The 19,284-nt window shown below is 30.7% G+C and overlaps 1 protein-coding gene across 1 annotated transcript; it reads left to right on the top strand.

Moving 5' to 3' along the window:
• Positions 1–11,200: 11,200 nt before the first annotated feature.
• LOC116021305 (lipid transfer protein EARLI 1-like) lies at positions 11,201–12,009 on the top strand. Its single transcript, XM_031261933.1, has one exon. The coding sequence runs from the start codon at positions 11,271–11,273 to the stop codon at positions 11,838–11,840; it is 570 nt and encodes a 189-aa protein (XP_031117793.1). The 5' UTR covers positions 11,201–11,270; the 3' UTR covers positions 11,841–12,009.
• The last annotated feature ends 7,275 nt before the right edge of the window (positions 12,010–19,284 follow it).

Consider the following 19,284-nt stretch of genomic DNA (forward strand, 5'->3'; position numbering starts at 1 on the left):
TTTTTTTTTTTTTTTTTTTTTTTTGGTGTACTCAGTGATTAATCTCATCAATCAATTGTAGGCACTTTTTTAGGCCCTCTCCATTTTTTATTTTTGCACAAATTTAAAAAAAAAAAAAAGTTAGATGAGGTAGAGGAGAGAAGGGAAAGAAAGAGAAAAGTGGAAGGTGCCTTGCAAATTTATTTGAGGTTTTTGCAGTCAAAGTCGGACCTACTACATGGAAGAGAGGCACCAATTTCATGCCCTGGAAGGTGCATGAGGTGCACGCGCCCAGACGGGCGCATAATATTTTTTTAATTTATTTTTAATAGTTTTTTATTTTATTTTTTTTCTTTTTTTTTTCTCACTCACATTTTCTCTTTCCTGTAAAATCTCCTAAAAAAACTCACACTATTGAGGAAGGCCTTAGCTAAAGATGGATGAGCCATTGCCACTCAACCACACTCAAAGTTTGTGACACAAATTAAAATCATAAAATGTGCTTGAACAGGCCCATAGACCTCTATGAAGCAATTTATATCGTGGACCACGGTGCACAATGTATTGTGCACCCTGTACCAAAATGTTAAGAGATGAGTTTTATGTATTCTAGGTAATCATTATGTGTATTCCAAACAATCATTCTGTGTATTCTAGACAACCGTTTTGTGTAATCATGTTAGTAACACATGTTGTGATGTATTTGTGAATTCGAATGTTTATGAGGATGAGTTCTGTGTATTTTGTGTCAAAATATTCTGTGTATTCATGTTATTAACACAGATTGTGATGCGTTTGTGCATTCGAATGATAGGAAGATTAGTTCTGTGTATTTTGTGTCAATATTCTTTGTATTTTGGGCAAGCGTTCTGTATATTCTAGATAATGATTATGTGTATTATAGATAATGAATTTCTTGGAGCCAATCGCGTCCGCGTCCACTAACATCGAAACGACGTCGTTTCGGACCAGAGTTCACAGTGCACTGTGGACCCTAGTCCATGATATAACGATTGCCTCTATGATTTCCTTTATTTACTTTATTTTTTTTTGTTTCAAAATATCAAAATTAAAATAAGAATGACGACGACAACGTTGAGGTACTATTTAACCATCTTTAATGTGGATTTTTAATCAATTTTTTAACATGAGGCGTGATTTTGCCCTCTTTAATTGGGTTAATGTTTTAAAACAAAATTATATGTTGCACCCCATGTTCACCTTGTAAAGTTAATCGGCGTTGATACAAATTAGTGTTTCTGTTCTATTTTATCTGTTCTACTTACTATTCATTAGTCAAACCAACTCTTTCTTCTTTGTTTATTTTTTTTTTATTATTTTTTACTTATTTTTAAGTTTGATTTTTTTTGTGTTTAATAATATTTTTGGTGTAGTTTCTAAATATATAAATTTTGTATATTAATACTAAATTTAATATTGTGAAAGATTATTGAATTAAAAATAACTTCAGTCAAGCATCGTTAATCGAATCAGACACATAAAATGGGACGAAGGGAGTAATTTTTAGTATATTGTATTAGGACTTTATGTATGTGAGTCAGATTATGACTCCCTATTCTAGGCTTCCTATGACTCCCCTATTCTAGTCTCCCTGAGATTCTCTTATTATATATATCCCTGTAATCTGTATCTTTGAACTATCTTATTCAATACAATTGATTCCGTTCTCATCTGGTATTAGGTTAGTAACAAAAGGTTTTAATCAAGTTCCAAGTCAGAACTTCTTTGATACCTTTAGCCCTGTGGTAAAATCTATTACTGTCAAATTACTTCTCTCATTAGCTATATCCTCTGGTTGGGTGATTAGATAGCTTGATGTTCATAATGCTTTTCTAAATGACAATCTATCTGAAACTGTTTAGATGAAGCCATCTCCCATGGATACATTGATGCTCAGCATTCAAATCATGTTTGCTTGCTTAAACGATCCCTATATGGTTTAAAGCAAGCTCCTAGAGTATGGTTTAATCGTTTGCACTCATTTTTGCTCTCTGTTGGCTTTCAAGCATAAAAAATGAATGTCTCTGTTTTATTTATCTCAAAATTCTGCTTATGTGTACCTCTTAGTTTATGTGGATGATATACTTGTGATGGGGAGTGATCCAGATCTTGTAACCCGTTTATTATCAAAGTTGTCTGTTGCTTTTAAGATTAGGGATCTTGGTGAACCTAGTTTCTTTCTTGGTATTAAAACAGTTAAATGTTATGGTGGGATACTACTTTCGCAAAAGAGATATATGACTGATACTTTAAAACGTGTTGGAATGGCAGAATGTAAAGCATTATCTACTCCTATTTTTGTTTCAAAATCTATTCCTTTCAGTGCAGACTTGTATGAGTATCTTACCCAATATAGGAGTTTTGCAGGGGCACTATAATATATGACTGTTACGCGTCCGGATCTATCCTTTGCAGTCAACCAACTGTGTCAACATATACATGCTTCTACAGTTTTACATTGGGAACAACTGAAACGAGTCTTGAGGTATGTTAAGGGAACTATCACTTATGGTCTACGAATAAGAAAGTCAGTATCTAGAGATTTGCATCTTTTTCGGATTCTGATTGGGATGGCTGTCTTGAAGACCGAAAGTTAACTAGTGGTTATGTTGTGTTTCTTGGGTCCAATCTTGTATCTTGGATCTATAAGAAACAAAGAACTGTTGCTAGATCTTATATTGAGGTTGAGTACAAAGCACTAGCAGATGTTTGTGCTGAAATGATTTGGATTTTGTCTTTACTACGTGTAATCTGGCTCTTCCTACTCCAGTTTCCTTTCCTTCTGACTTTTTGTCAGTCCGTGCTTCTGCGTTAGTTTGGCATAACCGACTGGGTCATCCTCATCATCGTGTCCTTAGTCGCGTTCTTCAGTCATGTTCGGTTAGTGGCTCAAGAAATAATATTCATGATAGTTCTAGTTTGTGTAATGTGTGTCAATTGGGAGAATTTGCGTGATTTTCTTTACCATGTGTTGTGTCGTCTAGTTTGAATATTCTTGATTTAGTATACACTGATATTTGAGGTCTTGCTCCTTTATTATCTACAAATGGCTATCGTTATTTTGTCATTTTTTTATGGTTACTCTCGTTACATGATAAGTGCAAAAGATGCCAATTTTATAAGGTTATTCTTGGATCATTTAGTGCGTAAGTCATGGCTTTTATGAGTGATTTAGTCCTAATTTGCCTTAGAATACTTTATATTGTCGTAGCACCCCGTTTCACACTTTATGGATTGTTTTGTAGGTAAAAAGAAGTGCTTAAAGAGGGAAAATCGCGATATTTTGGAGAAGAATTCACGAAGCCAAAGTTGGAGGAGAAAGCATGCCTTGGACGCGCCCATGGACGCGTGTACAAGGTAGCGTCCAAATATCTCCCCTCGGAAGTCTCAAAGGCAGTACGCGAAGCATGCCTTGGACGCGCCCATGGACGCGCGTCCAAGGTAGCGTCCAAGCCTACAGAATGGATTCCATCACAATTCCGTTGCAAACGCTATTCGTAACGGAATTCTTCCATCGTGATTCACGATTTTTCTTGTAGTTATACGAGGATAAATAAAAGAGTTGTTAGCAGCTAAACACAAGCCAACTTGTCTGACACCTACAAGTATACACTCAAGGCAAATTGGTGATAAGTAGAAAGAGTCTTTTAGAACCAAAGTGTGCTTGTACAGTGATAGGGAAACAATCTTTATGCTATGGTTCATGGCATGCAACCAAAATCAAGTATTTAGCAACCGATTTTTAGGGATTGTGGCATTGTTTGTATGACTGCAACTTGTTGAGTGACAACGGACAATTTTGAAATTGAAATTGGCATCCAACTCTCCTTGTCTATTAAAAGAAGGACACCTTGCTTATAACAAGATGCTGGCCTTATTTGGTGATCGAATTGCTGAAAGATTTAAGAGAGATCAGAGTTCTTTAAAGCTTTATCAATTATTCTAAGCTAGTTAAAGAGAATCATATATATTCTTAAAGTCCAACACTTAACAACAGCTACCATCTTTCTCAGTTGAAAGAAGTTGAAAGATCAACCTAACAAGGCGACTTAATTAAGTTAATTGGTGGTTGAACGTTGGTTAGGGTTTTATCAGGCAATGAAGAACAAAGTCAACACGAAGTTCGTGGCTTGTTTCAAGGATAGTCAGTGAAAGAAGCAAGTAGTGGTGCATGCAAAATACTTCATTTCACTTGTATTCTGTACACAACACACTGAAATCCTCCTTGAATTATAAGGAGAAGAGTACGTGTAGTAGGAAAGTTTAATTTTCCGAACCACTATAAAAGTCTATCTCTAGTGCACTTTATTTTATTTCTTATCCAGCGAAGAACTAACCTTCATACTAAACTTCACATTATCATCACAAAAAGTAGCTAACCTTTTACTTGACAAGAAAATTTTATTTCCTTAACACGTTTTAAAAATCATTTAAGGCCTATTCAAATCCCCTCCCCTCCTTCTAGACATTAACCCGGACCAACAATCTTCACATGTTTCTTCAATTCCTCCAGCTTTAATTTTGTGACAGGTTCTCTTTGTTGAGCATAAATAATATATCTATACTATTAATAAAACCAAAATCCTCAATTTTAACTTCCCGTCCAAAACACTCTTATACTATTAAGGTTTACGTAATATTGTAAAATACTATTAAGGTTTACTTAATATTGTAAAATATGATAATACAAATTCGTATTCGTACTACAATTGTAAACTAAAATGTGGTAATACAAATCTTAATAACATATATTGGCCCTGTTTGGTAAATGACTGTTAGCTGATAGTTGTTAGCTGATTGGGTTAGAATATATGATTTGTTGATAACATTAACCGCTTGTAGAAAGGTGTTTGGTAAATTAGTTGTTAGCTAATACGTAGTAGTTGTTTGGTATAATTTCTTTTTCTTACAAAAAGCTAATTGAAAAGGGTTGATTTGAGTAGCCTTTTGAATTTTAGTATTTTGGAGTTACAAAAAGCTTATTAACCAAACACTTATATTAATTTTTTTAGCCAAGGCAAACAACAAATAGTGGTCAAATAAGATAAAATTGACTGATAAGCTAATTATTTACCAAACAGAGCCATTCTTTTTTTACTTTCCAATTCATAATACAATTCTAGATTAAAATTACAAATCGTAATAATACAATACATATACTTTCTTGCAACGCAATCTATACTATTAATAAAAAAGAAAATCCTCCATTTTAACTTCCTGCCCAAAACACTCCTATACTATTAAGGTTTACGTTATATGATAAAATATGGTAATACAATTCCTATTCATACTAAAATTGTAAATTAAAATGTGGTAATAGAATCCTAATAAAATATATTCTTTTTTACTCTCCTTTTCGTAATACAATTCTAGATTAAAATTACTAATCGTAATAATACAGTACATATACTTCCCTGCAACGCAATCTATATCTATACTATTAATAAAAACAAAATCCTCCATTTTAACTTCCCGCCCAAAACACTACTATGCTACTAAGGTTTACGTAATATTGTAAAATATGGTAATACAAATTTCTATTCGTACCACAATTGTAAATTAAAATGTGGTAATAGAATTCCTAATAAAATATATATTTTTAATTTTCTATTCGTAATACAATTCTAGATTAAAATTACTAATCATAATAATACAGTATATATATACTTTCCTGTAACGCAATCTATACTATTAATAAAAACAAAATCCTCCATTTTAGCTTACCGTCCAAAACACTACTATACTATTAAGGTTTAAATAATATGGTAAAATATGATAATACAATTCATATTGGTACTACAATTGTAAATTAAAATGTGGTAATAGAATCCTAATAAAATATATTCTGATCTTTTTTACTCTATTATTCGTAATACAATTCTAGATTAAAATTACTAATCGTAATAATACAGTACATATATTTCCCTGCAACGTAATCTGTATGAGTTCTACTACATGGACTCCCATTTCATACTCCCCCACTTTTACTCCTTGACGTTGAAAAATATGATAGGTTATCTTCATCTTGTATGTCCCAAGAAAAGTGTCAACATCAAACTTTAGTGTGAGGGTGTAAAAGTATGAAGTAGAATTTGTGAGTCCAAGGAGTATTTTCCAATCTATACTATTAATAAAACCAAAATCCCTCATTTTAGTTACCCGCCCAAATCAATCCTATACTATTAAGGATTGCATAATATTGTAAAATATGGCGTAGTACAATTCCTATTCGTACAAGAATTGTAAATTAAAATTTTGTAATACAATTCCTAATACGATATATTTTCTTTATTACTTTTCTATTCGTAATATAATTCTAAATTAAAATTACTAATTTGTACTATTAATATAAACAAAATCCTAACTTTAGCACTGTGGATACTGAACAAATTAAGATTTTGGTATGAATATGCATATTACGTTTTTCTTTAGGCCACTGACCACATAAATTAGGTCATGACATTCGTTCTTGGAGTCATTAACTAATAAATTTGAACTATTCATTTAATTAACTATTACTTAACTAATAATTGACTATGAGCTTTCAATTTTTTAGTGAGCAAATCCAGTTTTGAAATTTTCAGTTTGAGAAACCAGACTAGGGTTTTTCAAATTGAGCAATACAGACATGGATTCAATTATCTGATAACTCGTGCATGTGTTCTCATATTCGGGGAAAACGATACAGAAATTAATAGGGTATACAAGCATCCGTGTTACGGAGACTGGACCAAATTAGGATTAGGGTTTTTCAAATTGAGAAACGCAGATCTTAAATTATCTGAGTGAGATTACAAGTTCAGAAAGATTAGAGTTTATCAAATTCAGACACCAAGAATAGGAGAACCAAAATGACCAAATGAAACAGGGAACCAAATGATTTTTTTTAATCTCTCTCTCTCTCTCTATATATAAATATATATATATATATATATATATAAACAACGTAACCTCAAAACGACGTTGTTTTGGCGCTATCTAATTTTGGGCAGCAAAATTTTATTTTTTTTAAGGAAATTATAGAAAGTGTTGCCTTGGGTTATGTTCATCGTTAATACAATATGTAATTAAATGTTGTAGAATAAAGATGATTAAGTAATAAATATCTTTTTTGAGTTAAGTAAGTAAATATCTAATTAACATATAAAACGAAATGTTTATAATTGAATGGATTCTTCGTTATTTATTTATATTACGAGTCATTCTTTGATAATTGATGTAACTCGGACATTTTATTTTTTAAGAAAATGAGTCATTGTGTAATTAGAATAATACACAAGAATCGTTGGTCTAACCAAATAGGTTGTTCGATAATGCTCAGCCGTTTTTAGAGCTAGCTATTGGTGCACCAACATTTAGGTCAACTAATCTCAGTTTAATTGTAAGCAAATTTGTTATCTCAATAGCGTAGCTAACTATTTTATTTAAATAAAATACAATTTGTAATTTTCCTTCCTCGAGTATAAATAATTGCAGTGGCGGGTGGTGAAAGCATTGTACAGTGGATTTATGGTTTTCTATCCAAGAACACCTATTAATATGCCTAGGAATGGTAATACAACTCAAATTTAAATTATTTGTAATAACCTTTACATTTTAGTATATACAAATTTTGATTTATTTGTTGTTTTAAATTATTGATTTACTCCAATTAATGTCTTAATTATTATGTACTTATTTGATTTTATTATTTCTCAAAAATATTGCAGTGATTAGCAAACCAAATAATATATATGCAATTAAAATATAAGATTTAACATTACAAATAGGAGATGTATTCATAGTTATGTATTTAAAGTACGAATCATTCTATGAGAATCGTCTAAATACTGATCATTTTATGTTTTTTAAGAAAATGAGTCGGTATTGCAAATAACTGTTGGTTCTTTAACATTTAATCCAGTTCATTCGAAATTTAATAGTGAGCAAATTTATTTTTCTAATAGCCTATATGTGCCTTTTTTTTTTTTTGTATAAAATGCAGTCATAAATTTTCCTTCCTTCCTCAATACAGTTATAACAAATCCATTCCGTGCATTGCACGGGTGGAAATACTAGTAAACATAAATGTACAATCCAACTATTAGTTTAGCCTTTTAGTTGAGATGGAGCACATGCTTAATTCTCTTCTCATGCAAGGCTTTCACAAATAAGTTAACCCTTCACTTGATGATCCATTAGTCAAATTGCATTCTTTTCAAGGGCCTAAACTTAAGCATTCAATGTTCGGTTTCCTTTGATCATGCCAAGCTTTCACAAGTGGGGTTTATACAGTAAACGTATGTTGAAGGATTTCAAGCATATTATTAATAAATTTAAATAATATTTTAAGAATCGTGAAGTTAAAATATTATTTTAAATTCGGCGGAAATATTTTGGGACTTGTGAAGTTGAATTTTAATTTGAATTTAAAGGAAATATTTTAAGGGTTGTAAATTTAGAATATTATGTTAAATTTAATGAAAATACTTTTAGAGTTATTAAGTTAAAATATTATTTTAAATTTATAATTGAAAATATTTTCTCAAAATTTAAAATAATATTTTTCCTTCACAAGTGTCATAATATTCCTCCAACGTACTTCAATTTATACACAATTTTACTCTAACTATTATGCTACGCACTGTACAACTTTGTCAATATAAAAAAGTACAACTAGTAAGCATATATTTGTAAAACTTTTTAAAGACTCAAATGGCCCTATGGTAAGGGTACTATAAGAATTCTTATAGCATTTTTTTTTTCAATCCAAAAAAGTCAATATAAAAAAGTACAACTAGTAATCATAGATTTGTAAGACATTAAAGACTCAAATGGCCTACGGTAAGGGTACTATAAGAATTCTTACAACATTTTTTTCAATCCAAAAAACTTTAAAATGAAAGGAAAAATTGCATTTTTCGTCCTTAAGTTAGTTTTTTTTTTTTTTTTGAAAACCGTCCTTAAGTTATATATAGGATAATTGTAGATTTCGTCCCCAAGTGTTGGTCATACTCACTTTTCGTTCCTAAGTTATCATTGACGTTGCACTTTTCATTCCTTTACTAATAAAACATTAGGAATATATGGAATTTGCATTAATTTTCGTATAACTCAAGAACGAAAAGTGCAACACCAAAGATATTTTAGGGACGAAAAGTGGTGAACATGACCAACTTAACACTCACTAACGAATTCTACAATTACTCTATAACTTAAGAACGAAAAATATAATTTTCTCAAAATAAAATATTTAAGGATACCATATGTCATTCAATTTCCTTAAATTTTGCAAAATTCATTTTGTATGAAATAAATTCTCCTATCTACGAAACAAGGTAAAATCTACAATTGAAAAACACTTTAGCTAAATTACTAGTTGCTATATTAAATTTACAATTAGTTTGCACATAATTTAGCAGTAACAATATTAAATTTTACGTAAACAAAATAATCACTTAATTAAATCGGTTTAAGGTATAAATAGACAGTCATTTTTAATAAACTAGTGAAAATCAAATGTAAATAATCTATAATGTGAAATGAAAATCACCTAATTTCATTTATTATTAGCTTACTTTCTTTGTCAATATTTCAATAATTGAAGGCATCAATTATTCAATTTAATTTCAAAAAATATAAAAATTTGAAGTAAATGTTTTAGTTTTATTAGTTGATTGTAATTGGTGATGTATTTTTTATTTTATTTTTATTTATACTTTTAAGATGTAAATTTAGTAGTTTAATAAATGATTAATATTGAAAATTGAAAAAACAAAACTAATATTGATATATTTGTTAATTCATGATCTTAGGTTTCGTCCTCATCCCTAAAATTTTGACGGTAAAATGAATAGTAATTTCTTTTTGAAGGAAAAACTTTCAAACTATATTAAAGAAGATGTAACCACAATTAATGAATAGTAGTTAATTATATATCTAAAATTATTGTTGACAAACAAAATAACAACTACGTATTTGACAAAGGCGCAAAAACTTGTGTGAGACCGTCTCGCGGGTTTTAATTCATGAGACGGGTCTCGTCAACATAATTTGGGTCATAATTAGTATTATGAGTTGGTATTTGATTTGTTTTTATGACCAAATTATGTTGACCTGATCCGTCTCACGGTTTGATGCCCGTGAGACGGTCTCACACAAGTGTGACCTTTTAATAAAAGAGCAATGTGCAAGATTTAAATAAATGCCGCCATTTTTGAATATGTATGTATATATAATTCAGTTCCCGTGCGGTTGTGTGTGTCCCGTGCAGTTGTATGGTTAAATATGAGCCATTGATCTTACTTAAATCAACGTCCAAGATTAACAAAATTTAAAAATAAAAATAAACCCGGTGGAAATGTAGTAATTTTTGCATCTAGGTCAAATTTAAGGTGAGTGATTTTCCTTCTTAAGGCGCGTTGTTGTTGTGCTTAAGGTGCGTGGGTTTCGTGCTAAATGTTAGTAGTTGTTAAAACTTAAGGTACTTCAATTTAATTGAAGCTTAAGGTGCGTGTGTTGTTGAAACTTAAGGTTCTTAAGGTGCGTGGTTTGTATACTTAAGGTGCGTGATTTGTGTACTTAAGCTGCGCCATTTTAATGTTTAAGGTGTGTGGTTTGTGTTCTTAAGGTGTTTTGTTTGTGTGTTTAAGTTGCGTGGTTTGTGTAGTTAAGGTGCGTGATTTTGTGTCAAATGCACAAGCGCAAGGAAAGCTATATCCGCACCAGAAATCATCCATATATATATATATATATATGATTGCATAGAGTCTCTTTTGAAATTATTGATAATAATACTTTAGTATAATATGATATATATACAATGGTATTGGGTATAGTCTGTAGTATTGTCCGCTAATGACATTGTAATATTTATCTATAATTTTCACCATCTTAACATGATTTTTCTAGCTCGGTGTCTGTTTAGAGTGTACATTGGTTGTAATTAATCTGCATTTAAATACATGCCAAACATTTTAATAAAGTCATAAAAAGTGGGAGCAGTACAATAATCTCATTAGTCAAATGTGTTTAATTTTTGTCTGTTTAGGGATATTCTCATTAGTCAAATGTCTTTAATTTTTGCCATTTTAGGGATATCTTGAAAATTAGACGTACTATATATGGCCTCAAAGGTTTAACTCAATAACACTTGTATTGAATGTTCTCTATTATTATAATTACAATACGCTCCCTGCTTGCAAGTATAAATACTCACATTTACATACACTCTTCATCCAACATACAAGCAAAAAGAAATTACATATAATATTCTCTATAATTCCTTGAGCATGGCCTCCCAATTCCAAGCCCTAGCCATCCTCTTACTTTCCCTCAACATTGCCTTCTTTTACCATGTAAGTTGTTATCAACCTACCTCAGCGCCTACCACAGGCGGCGATGGTAACCCTACTACCCCACCAGTCGTCTCACCTACTAAGAACGGCGGTGGTAATCCTACAACCCCACCAGTCGTCTCACCTCCTAAAAACGGCGGTGGTAACCCTACTACCCCACCAGTCGTCTCACCTCCTAAGAATGGCGGTGGTAATCCTACTACCCCACCTGTCGTCTCACCTCCTAGCAACGGCGGTGCGACATGCCCAAGTGACAGAGCACCAAGAGTGAGCGTATGTGTTGGCCTACTAGATTTGCTGAATGTTTCACTAAGCCTTCCTCCCATTTTTGACCCAAGTCCTTGCTGCAGCCTCATTAATGGACTTGTTAATCTGGAGGCCACCGCTTGTCTTTGCGCAGCAGTTCAACTCGATGCTCTCAACATCGTCAACCTTGACATTGTTCTCGGTGTTGCTCTCCAACTTTGTGGACTACAGAGGCCTCCTATTGCTATCACATGCTAATTAAACACTAAACACGTACTGCACGTTTCGTTCCATCATATCTATACAACGTAAACAAATCTATGGAAGAATATATATATACATATATGTACTCAATCAAATATGAACCTAAATAAATTACGTGCAGTGTATCATCTATCGTTATCACAATATACATCATATCAATGAATACACAAGTTACATATATGATAATTAAATATTAATTATTTAATATTGCTTGAATTGACGACGGAAGTTTTAAATATAGATAATTTTCTCTCTTTATTTTTATGCATTATGTTGCCAAGTTTTTTCATCCTATCATGTCGTTTTTTCAATATTTGCTAATATATTGATACCAATATATATTGCTTTAACTTTAGCTAAAACTTATTATTTGTAATTACCTTGTGTAAATCTCTTTTGTTAAGTTATTTTCATTGCATTTATTAATCATTTGGAAGCTCAGTTCTTCTGATGTGGGGAACCGAGGAAGCTTTTTTTTTTTTTTTTTTAATCAAATGGAGGGAGAACCCCGACTAGTTATTCCTGTTGACAATCCGTGTTCGAGGCACATCCATGGAATCATCATGAAGCCACCAGAGGATTTCAGTCTCCGGTTGAGACATCATACTTAAGCCCCGAGGACCACTAAGAGCTTTCTTAGCCAACCAGTCTGCCACAATGTTCTGTTCCCGATAAATATGTATAACCCGCACATCGCAATTTTTACAAATCCACCACTTTCACTCACTAATAATATTTGCCACGTTCCCATGAGGAAGAACACTCCCGTCGTCTTTAGTCGTAATCCAATCCACCACCTTCTTGGCATCACTTTCAATCACCACTCTCCTGTAGCCATGATCCCAAGGTAAGCTTGAGTCCTTTGAGATATTTAAGTATATGTTGGAGTGCAAGAACCCGCCCTCATTTCATTTATTAATCATTTGTTATATTTTTAAGCACGGATTTCGCTCATTTTTCTTGGTTTCCACCCATACTCAAACCCGATCTATTTATTTTTCCACATTTCCTTTCATATTTTTATGTAGGTCGGGTAAATTGTAATTTATGCCCTTCACAAATATGTTAATTATCAATGACATCCCTAAATTATTAGTGGTGTAAATATTACCGCTCAATTTTCAAAACGTGACATATATTGCCTCCCCTAAATTATTAGTGGTGTAAATATGATTACCCGTCGTTTTCCCTGTTCGAAAACCATAAAAAGAGAAATAATAGCACCATCAAGAAGGTTGTATGCACCATGTTAGCCGAAGTAAAATTACTAAAGAGATTTTGGGTTGAGGCTGCCAACATAGCATATTAGCATGCTACACTCAAAATAGGTGTATGATCCAAAAAAAAATGCAAAAGAAGACACCCATACGAGCTTTGGAATGGAGAAAGCCCAACATTTCATATTTTCATTTATTCAGGTGCAAGTGCTACTGATCCTCTAAACAAGTAAACCTATTGTGTATGAGTATAAATTAAATGATGAGTAATGAATGGCGTACCCATAGAGGGTAGACTATAAGATACTTGTACTAACTATTGTTTTAGAGTAATTGCCATTTTTAGTCTTACTGTTATTGGGGCATTGCCAATTTTAGTCCACTTCATTAATTTTTGTCACATTGCAGCTAGTCTTATTTAATCTTTGTCACTTTTAGTCCACTGTTAAAATTCCCATCAAATGGTTGTCCAAAACAAGGGTATTTTCGTCTTTTCATGCTCTGGTCATCTCCTTTTACCCTTTGTGGTGGTTTTCCTTACACATTTTCATCCAATGGAGGACTAAATCTTTCTATGCGACGTCTCCTATTTTGGACGACTGCAAAGGGTAAAGGAGAAAGGAGAAATGGACGACTACAAATGTGTAAGGAAAACCACTGCAAAGGGTAAACGAGATGACCAGAGCATGAAAAGACGAAAATACCCTTGTTTTGGACAACCATTTGATGAGAATTTTAACGGTGGACTAAAAGTGGCAAAGACTAAATAAGATTGGCCACAATGTGGCAAAAATTAATGAAGTGGACTAAAATTGACAATGCCCCAATAACAGTAGGACCAAAAATGACAATGACTCGTTGTTTTATTATTTGACCATAAATATATCTTGAGAAAACAATTAATTAAAATAAATGGCATATCAACATTAAGACAATCATGGAAAATAAAAGAAAAATTAGGGAAATCAATTAGCCAACAAAGGATATTTGAAATCATGTTACTGAAAGCATAAAGATATTTATTAACATATTCAAAATGCCAAACTTAGTTTCATCCAGAAGTAGTGCTCAAGATATATTTATTCTTCTAAAAATCATCTAAATATTCTTCCTACATCAAAGAAATCATTTAAAACTTACATCTATAAGATCACAATAGATAATCTAATATAGACAAATCTATATATCTATATCTATATCTATATCTATATCTATATCTATATCTATAATAATAGAAGTGCCTGGAGAAGTTTTCCCCCCAAATCTTAGGGTTATTTTAGTAAAACTATTGATTTTATTAATTATCTTTTTATATTTTCATAAAATCAGCCCTCAATGATTTTCAATCAAATAAAGTTACTATTGATTTTATTAATTATCCTTTTATATTTTCATAAAATCAGTCATCAATGATTTTCAATCAAATAAAGTTACAAATATATATCCCCTATAAATAATGTATAATGTGCATAGAATTGAAGAGAAAGTAGAGGTCGTAAAACTTGAAGGGTTAATAGGGGTTGTAGAGCTGCTGGTCTTGATCATGGCGTTGTAGGTGGTGGGAGGTGCTTCCCGAAGTGGGATTTCTGGTAGTCTTGAGAGAGGCGGAGAATCTGGAAGTGGAAGACTCACGCGAGTGGTGAATGGGGGAGCAGTGATAGCGGTACTGGTAGTTACGGGGCAACCCGCATGGACTGGACCTGTAAGACATCTTATCAATGACATGATGGAATGGGCTCTGGACGTAGTATAGCGCACGGCGTGGGATCGGGGTAGCGAGGAAGCGTCAATGCTGGTCATCTCCAAGTCCGATTTTGCATGCATAGCCTGAACCCCATCTTCATCTCCCCTGTGCCTATTTACAACACTCCGAGGTTATGCTTCTGGTGGGTTATCATTCTTTTTTATTTATCTATATCTATATCTATATATATATAATAACAGAAGTTCTTGGAAAGTTTTTCCCCCCAAAAACTGGAGGGCATTTTAGTCAAAACATAAATAATAAATTAATATAATTAAATGAAAAAAATATAATGGATAATTGGATATTAACGGTGGATAATGGCCGAAGGTTTCAAGATGAAAGCATGGGTGCTGGAGAATCAAAACATAATTAATAAGATTAACATATATATGGTCATTATACTCTACGATTTGACTTAGTCCAACAAAACAACCACCCTAATTACCTAATTTTGCCTAATTAGAATACAGTCAAGGATTATATTTACTCATTTGTAATTAATAAATAATCAATCAATAATAATTATTAATCAATTATTATTATTATTTTCCAAATAAATCTCTTATGTAATAAATCTCATACCACTATATAAATCAATATGAATTCAACTTATTTTACATCATTCACTATACATTAGAACTACTATAGTCTCATAGCATAGCAAAAAAATTATATCTATAATGGCCCCTACTTTTGTTACGCTCAATAAGATAAACGCCTACAACACTGAGTGGTCAATAATAGTACGATTGATTCGTATTTACGAAGTAAAGAACAACAGAGGTGCAACCTTAGAATCTGTGTTGGAAGATGTAGAGGTATATATATATATATATATATAATTTCTTGAATCATAATATATATTTTCTAATTCATATTCATATATATGTTCTATAAACCCCTCTACAAATTTGTTTATATTATTATTATTATTATTATTATTTATAATTTATTATTTATTATTTATTATTTGTCTTTATCAATTGTTGTTTTAAGTTTTTTTTTTCTTTCTTTTTAAAATTTTGTATATCATTGTTTTTTTTTAATACAAAGTTTTATGTTTTATTTGCATTGAAAAAATAGGTAAAATTTGTTTTTTTTTTGGGTACATTCATTCACAATTCCTATTTTATTATTAATATATCAGGGTACCCGTATACACTTGACATTCAAGCAACTACATGTTGAAAAATTCAAGTGTATGCTTGATGAGGGGTGTTTATACGGAATAAATAATTTCATTGTTTCCAACAATTCTATGGCATTCAAAACCACTCAACACAAATACATGCTCAGTTCCATGTGGGGCACAGAAGTGATTGAACATGCAGATACCAGTTTCCCAAACAATATTTATAAATTCAAGGAGTTTGGCCAACTTAAACCAGAAGATATAATTTATTCAGAATTATTTGGTAATATTGTTTTGTATACAATAACTTCATCTTCTAGCATATGTTATCTAATTTAATTATTTACAGTTATTTATTTGTTAAAATAGATTTGATTGGCTTTATTGTATCTATGCAATCACCTTGCACTACATTAGTTTCTGGGAAACAAAAAAGATTCATGGAGATTGTTATTCAAGATCATGAGTAAGTAATGTTTAAAATATATTTTTATATATTACAATTTATTATTTTTTTATGTTACTATATTTGAAAATAAATATTATTTATTTAACAACTATATACAGGGAAAAAACTTTAAGATGTACTTTCTGGGACCAATATGTTGATTTATTGCTCCCGCTTGTGGACCACCCAGATCCGGAACCTGTTGTGTTGATAATTCAGATGTGTCGTGCAAAAATGTATAATGGTAAATACCTAATTTCATCATCACGTGTTATTCTTTGTAAATTTATTACATTATTTTTTATTAAAAATATAAAACATCCTATAATGTTAATCTTTGTTATCTTATTCATTAGGTGAGGTTTCAATCACAAATACATTTGGTGCCACTAAGCTTGTGATGGATAATAATTGTCAGCAAATTGGTGATTTCAAATTATTGTACGTATATTTTGAATTTGAAACATTAAATCGTACTAAATTTGAATATTTAATTTTATTAATACTTTTTATATAATTTGAATAATATTAAATAAAATTATAAGGGGGGATGTGACTCTTACACCAAAGGTTTCAATTAGTACATCAACAATATCATCATCTACAATAGCAGATGAGATCAACACTGAGACAATCCGGAATATTAGTCAGTTGTACGATGCTCCTGAGGTGTGTATATTTAATTTACTACAATTGTCAACACAAGTGTAAATTTAAAATCATAAATATTCTTTCTCAAATTACTATTTGATTTTTTGTTATTGTAAACATATAGGTTGGAAGCTTTTGAGTGTTAGCCAAAATTGTGGCTTTTCAAAATATTGGAGATTGGTGTTATTTATCCTGTAATAGGTGCTTAAAAAAATTAGAACCGTCATTGAATCGTTTTCATTGCTTGAAATGCAATAAATATTGGCTCAATGGTACTTTTAGATATAAAGTTACCATAAGAGTCTCTGATGCGACTGGGAATGCAGCCTTCCAACTATGGGATCGTGAATGTAATGATTTATTTGGAAAATCTGCATCTGAATTAAAAAAATCTTATGTGGAGGTTAGAACTAATTGTTATTGTATTATATTCAACTTCTCTTTTATTTTTTTAGAATTATACTAATTCAAATCCTTTATTGTATAGGATGAAATGGATTCGTTTCCCCCAGAAATGAATGTTGTAGTTCACCAAACCCTTCTGTTTAAGGTTCAAGTAAAACCAGAGCACCTATCAAATTTTTATGGATCTTGGACCGTAATGAAACTTTGTCGTGAACCAGGACTTATTTCAAAAGTTCGTGATAGTATGGTGCTCGAGAGCTAGGTTGGAAATATCTCATATTTAATTTGTAATTAATTTTTAAAGGTTGGAAATATCTCATATTTAATTTGTAATTAATTTTTAAATATTGGAAATATCTCATATTTAATTTGTAATTAATTTTTAAATAATACAAAGTAAATAATATATATATATATATACTTTCATTGTATAGGATTCAGATGCTTATATATATATATATACTTTCATTGTATAGGATTCAGATGCTTTTTCCACATTCCAACATGGTCAAGATAACAATTCAGATGCTTTTTCCACATTCCAACATGGTCAAGATAACAGTGTTGAGGTAATTTATCTTTGTTATATAATAAACTATTTTTATATTTATTCTTTAGCTTTGAAAATATTAGACAACATAAATTATAGAAACATTTTTTTTATAGGAATTGTCTTCAGGTGGTGAGGTCACAACACCAATAAAAGATCTCAAAAAAGACGTTGATGTTGAAATAATTGGATCTGGATCTTCTAGTAACAACATTAAACGTACCTTGAATGATTCATTTTCATCCAATGTTGGAAAGAAGTCAAAATCGATTGTGAAGATAGAAAAACCTTGAAATTGAACAAGGGTGGAGTTATTTGGTGAATTATTTATTACATTTGTTCAGAAAGTTTGAAAGTTATGTTGAATTAGTTTGCATTTATGTTGGTGTGAGTATTTTTTTTAATTTGTCATGTTTTTATAAATTGGATTTCTGTTATAAACCAGATTTTTGTGCTATTAAATGTTTCATTAAATATATTTATTTCCATATATTATATTTTTTTAATCTTTTTTTATGAGATTTTTTATTACTCTTAGATTATAAAAATATTATCTATCTATCTATCTATCTATCTATCTATCTATCTATCTATCTATCTATCTATATAAATAAATATATAATTTCAAATGAACAGATACTACATTGTAACATTTGCAGTAGTACTCAAAAAAATTATATAATAACAAACTATGTGATTCAATTTACTCATAAAAAATGAAATGAAATTTAGTAATAGTATAATTAAGAAATCAAATTGTATTTAATTGTTAAAAAATAGGCTTATCAAAACAAACATTTGAACATAATCAAGCACCCTAACTACAATCTATTTTAAAAATTTATATAAAAATTTATATTAATTCCTTAAATTATATATTACAGATATTATTTCTGTCAACACCACAATGTAAAATAAAAACAAATATTGTTGAAAATAATTACAGATATGAGCAAAATCTTTATTTTATATGTACCAAATCAATAAAATAATTATAAATTTATTGAATTTATTATGGTGTAAATTTAAATCAAATATTCATTGATAATCATTCTAAATATGAGCAGAATCAAAATATATATTATTCATTAAACTAAAAGATTACATCACAGAAGTATAAATACAAAATTATTGTCTTTCAATTAAGTTTTAAGCTACCATACTCTTTAAAAACTATACATTTAGACTATAATACTCATGAAACAGCTGCTGGAATCCACCTCAATAAAACAGTCACGGCTAAGTCCCAAAAATAGTACAGACGGTAATATATTCTTTCATTAAATTA

This window comes from Ipomoea triloba, chromosome 5 (assembly GCF_003576645.1).
Source record: "Ipomoea triloba cultivar NCNSP0323 chromosome 5, ASM357664v1".
NCBI lineage: Eukaryota > Viridiplantae > Streptophyta > Magnoliopsida > Solanales > Convolvulaceae > Ipomoea > Ipomoea triloba.

Coding starts and splice junctions, on each gene's coding strand:
- LOC116021305 (XM_031261933.1), top strand. CDS start 11,271: ATGGCCTCCCAATTCCAAGCCCTAGCCATCCTCTTACTTTCCCTCAAC.